This window comes from Poecilia latipinna, unplaced genomic scaffold (genome assembly GCF_001443285.1).
Source record: "Poecilia latipinna isolate Pla-1442-1.1 unplaced genomic scaffold, P_latipinna-1.0 Scaffold6346, whole genome shotgun sequence".
Taxonomy (NCBI): domain Eukaryota; kingdom Metazoa; phylum Chordata; class Actinopteri; order Cyprinodontiformes; family Poeciliidae; genus Poecilia; species Poecilia latipinna.
Genome location: NW_015118962.1, coordinates 1 through 4843, shown reverse-complemented (window position 1 = coordinate 4843; position 4843 = coordinate 1). Strand labels below are relative to the sequence as shown.

Sequence of the window (4843 nt, the reverse complement as noted above, 5' to 3'; positions counted from 1 at the left end):
TAATGGCTGATGGAGTTCACCCCAACTCTCTTCACCTTGAAGTTGTAGATAGAATAAAAAAGGAGAGAAAAACGGGGTAGATTGATGATGCAAAGTTGCCAGGAGCCAAAGGCTCTTTGGAATCATTTCTTTACCTTTGAAATGAATGATGTCAACCCTTTTTAAAACATGACCTGAAATTAATGTCTCTTTATATTATCATTACTACTATTATTTAAACCTATTGAGGTTTGGTTGATAGTTAAAATCCTCCTGTCTCTCCTCTCCATGCAGTTTGACATCAACCAGCTGACGACCACAGTGAATGTAAGCCAAAGCCTCAGCCCCATCCACAAGCTGCTGGAGTCGCCCAGCAGCAGCGGAAGCAGCAGCAGTGGCGGCAGCATGTACCGAGCCGGCGGCGTCGGACCTGTCCAATCGCCTATGGACCGAACCAAAGGTTTCTTCGCCGATGAATCAGAACCGCTCCTCCGCTGCGACTCCACGTCCAGCAAAGACTCCGCCCTCAGCAGAAATGGCTCCTTCATTACCAAAGGTGAGAGGGGAAGTTCAGCCAGGACACAGTGAACTTCGAACCGTTTCTCCACTTGTTGTTTGACGTGTCACGTACACCTCCAACCAAAGGCGGAGATCCCAACATGATGAAGTGTTTGCTTACTTTACTTGCTCAAATAGTTTGAAAATGTCTGCACGAACTTTCTTATTGACATAATAATTGGTATTCATTTGAAAATGATAAAAAAAAACTCAGCTCTGTAAATAAGTAAAAAGCTGTTGACGTTCAAAGACTCCTTAACATCTCCAGGAGGATTTGCAATTCTTATGTAATCGATGGAACGTTAGCTGGAGATAGGCACCAGCACCCCTCCCGACCCCACTAAGGGACAAGGGTGTTAAGAAAATGGATGGATGGATGGATGTAATCAATGGAAGTAGACAAAGAATAATGAGGAAGAAAGTGTCACTTTATGAGTCTGTCTGCCTGTGACTCGTGTTTTAGTCGTTACCTACTGCTTGTATCCAGATAATAGAACAGATCTTCTGTGTTCCTTGTAGAGTCACTCCTGTGAGTCAGTCTGACACAGAAACTGTGTCACCGGGTAACTTTGTTGTAAACGCCGCAAGCATCGGTGAGTAGGTTACACACTGCTCTGAACATGTGTGTAACCTACTCAGGTAATGTAATACACTGTACAATTCAAATTTTAGACATAATGTGAAGTTACAGCGGTGGACTGGTGTCATGGTAGGCAGCACAGATTCTTCATTACAGTGGAGCCTTTGGAGTTCAGCTGTTTCCGATTCTTTAAGTCCTTAACAAATGATTCAGACTCTCATTATTGTTGGCTCATTGTTATTGTAATGTTACGGCTGTTGAGAGAAATGTGGGAAAACATGACTTCCAGTTATAAGTAGATGTTTGGGTGCCCTCATGTGGTCTGTTCTGGCTATTACAATCTGTATATTCATGAGGAACCTAATCTGATTGTGCATGTTGTCAGGACTATTTTAAATTTGTTTCCACAATTCATGAGAAATTGCTTAAGTTTTTTATTAGATTAAATCATACCCATTACTATAAGAGCTAAAGAACAAGAGCAGAAAGTTACTTTACTGACTCTGGTGTGAAAGATAATTACACCAATGTTGTCCAAAATTACACTTCTACACTTAAGCGAAACTGAACAAAGCCATCTCAGCATTTTGATTAAAGTTCAAATTGAACCGGTTGTTATTTATTGTCAGTGAAGACTTTTAAGTAAAAAAAAATAAAATAAAAATAAAAAAATACATACAGTATCTCTCCACTGGAGGGCAGCAAAACCTAAGTTTAAACCTTGGGGACGTTTCATCTTCTTAATTTGCTAACAGAAAAAGACACAGAGTTTTAAGAGGATTTTTGAAAGATTCACCAACTCAACTTTATTTCTTATAAAGAACATTTTGAATGTAATGTAAGACTTATACCTCCAAAGAAAGGTACCGACTTCGTCCAGCCAACTGGCGATAAATTAGCATTCAGCTTTTTAGCTAGCAAGACAATGTCAGCGGTGACTCACATAAAGCAATGAAGGTTTAAAACTTTTTAAGGTTGTCTTTAATATTATTCCAGCTAATAGTCATTAGTGAATGAACATGCTGCTGGAAATACAAATGTTTCAATACCTAATACTGAAAGAAATATTTGGGTGGTTTTCAGGTGAAGTATAATTGCAAAAACTGTAGCATTCAATACAAGAATAATATAATCGAATCTTTTTCTTGTGTCCCCCTGCAGAGAAGAAAGACACGGTTCTCCGGCAGGTTCGCCTGGACCCGTGCGACCTTCAGCCAATCTTCGACGACATGCTGCACATCCTGAACCCTGAGGAGCTGCATGTCCTCGAGGAGATCCCCACCGCCGAGGACAAGCTGGACCGACTGTTTGAGATCGCCGGAGTGAAGAGCCAGGAGGCCAGCCAGACGCTGCTGGACTCCGTCTACAGCCACCTGCCTGACCTGTTATAGTGGAGGGTGTAGGGAGAGAGGGAAAAATAAATAATAAAAAAAAAGCACACAGATGTTCAAAGGCAAAGGGATTGGGTGTAGTTAAGACTTAGTTTGAGTTGATTTTTTCAAACTGGTGGAGTTGGACTCATGAGGCCACTAGTGTAACACGGCTCCAGCAGGTTATTTACCTTTGGTCTGCTCCCTCTGATGAGTCCGGTCAATCCTGACCACTCCTTCATTCCTTCTGTATAAAAACCCCCTCTGCTGCGCCACATCACCACTGGTGATGCTAACTGTGAGGCTCCAAGGCCTTCTGGGTTTTAAAGAGTTGAGTCCAAACGGCTTGAATTATGTACAGACTCCACTCAACTAGCACTTTATTTATCTGAAACGGCCAACGCCTTCTTGTTTAAAGGACAATACCGGTGTTTTTTCTTGTTTGTGCCAATCATTTAGGCCCTTCTTGCCTTTACTAATATTTCAGTGTAAAAGTTATATTTATTATTAACACAACAGGCAATGGTATATAAGCTATAACTCTAAACAACACTGGTATTATTCTTTGATTAAGGTTCTTGTAAATCAAAACGGATTGGGCTGATTTCTGAGTCGTGTGCCTAAACGTGTTCCCTTCCACAAATCTTCGCTTTGTTTCCTTCCTGCTGCCTGATCCTGAAGGGGGGGATGGGTGTTTTTTGGTAGCTTGTGACCACCAGCAGGTAGTAGCATCACTTCAACAGTCTGACACCAAATGCATCGATTAAAATGATTCGAGACTGAAGGAATGCAGTGCCTCATAAAGCACCTCAGGCTTTTCCACATTTGGTCATGTTACAACCACAAACCCTATGTTCTTTCAATGGGATTTTATATTAAAGGCCAAACTCAAAGTAGGGTATTGCTATGAGGAATGGAAGAAGATACAAATTAAAATCTGAAAAGCGTAGTTTGCTGTTTTGTTGAATTTTCTGACCCGGCCACATGTGGGCAGATTTTTTTTACCTCCTCCGGCAGTCTTAAGAGATGGGATCATTTGGACCTCACATGTGTTTTACGAGGTTTTCTTTGTGTGGTTTCTGGAATTGACGATCTGATGGCACAACAGCCCACCTCCCTACGCCTCATTGCTCTCTGACCGTCACATTTACCACGCTCCTCAAAGTCCTGACCTTCATCCAGTTGAACATCTCTAGCTCCACTTCAGATTAGATTTTGAGACACACTCTCCTTCCAACAAGCAGAACCTTTTCAGTTTTTAGATGTTAAACATAAAGTAACCGCAAAAGTGATGAAAGGCCATCACAGGTTCTGGTTGTAAAGTGACAAATCGCTAAAAAGCTCAGAGGATATCAATACTTAGACATTATTTTAGCTCACCTGCCAGTAGGAGAAATGCCTTTTTTCCCCCTGTTTTGTTTTGAACTTCACTGGGAGAGAAAATCTCTTAACTGCCCGTTTGGTGAACCCTGACCCCACATGTGAGCCCAGTGCAGCGCTGAGAAAGGGTTCCTGATTCATTTCAGAGCTTCCTGGCAGCATCAAGGGAAATAACTCAGTCCAGTTTTCTAGATGTTTTATGTTCTTGATATTCCAATGTAATACTCATGCACTAATGGTAATTTCTGTATGTGCTTTTGTCTTGTTTTGTTTTGTTTTGTTTTCCATACTCACTTTGATTTACTATTATTAGTTATTGTAGCATGTGGGTTTCTCTGTCCTCTGTTTGTATGTTTTTGAACCCCTCCATCCCTGGCTGGGGTTCCCTCGCTGGGCTGTAACATATGCATACTCTGTACTCTACTTGAAGTCTGTTACTTGTGCTCACCAATGAACAGAGTGCAGTCTACCGATTCCTTTAACCTTAAACAGTTTAAACCTCATGAACCCCCTCCGTCTTCAACGCATCACGGAACGAGGAGGCGACGTTCTGCCAGAACCTCTGTGGTGTGGACTCTCGCCTTTCGGCCTGGCAGTGGAGAACTAGGACATGATGGAAGGAAAATGGCTGCTTCAGGTACTGCAGCTTGGATGGATGTGACTGAAGGCGGTGCTGCTGTGGACTGCAGTCTGGATGACGGCGGTGAGGAAGTGTGAAGTGGCTGTCCGCTGCGCTGTGGGGTTACTTGTGTCTGAGAAGATGATTTCATCAAATTCACAACTCAAATGTAACCAGTATGTTTACTCTTCAGATTAACTAAATAAAGCTAATTTTTTTTTCTTTTTCAGATTTTTGTGCAGAATTTTGTCATTTAGATTCCTGGGAGTATGGTATACTTCTGTTTGTCTTGTAATGTGTGTTGTGGTTATTTAAAGTAACTCATCTGAACAGAATTTAACACAAATATGAACAATA

At 41.7% G+C, this 4843-nt stretch overlaps 1 protein-coding gene across 1 annotated transcript; it reads left to right on the top strand.

Moving 5' to 3' along the window:
- Positions 1 to 273: 273 nt before the first annotated feature.
- On the top strand, positions 274 to 4715 carry LOC106943885 (tumor necrosis factor receptor superfamily member 21-like; the record flags this gene model as incomplete). The annotated part of the gene is made up of 2 exons (XM_015027177.1): positions 274 to 535; positions 2279 to 4715. Coding segments are annotated over 2 exons (492 nt in total), but the record flags the coding sequence as incomplete, so codon positions are not given.
- Between the last annotated feature and the right edge of the window lie 128 nt (positions 4716 to 4843).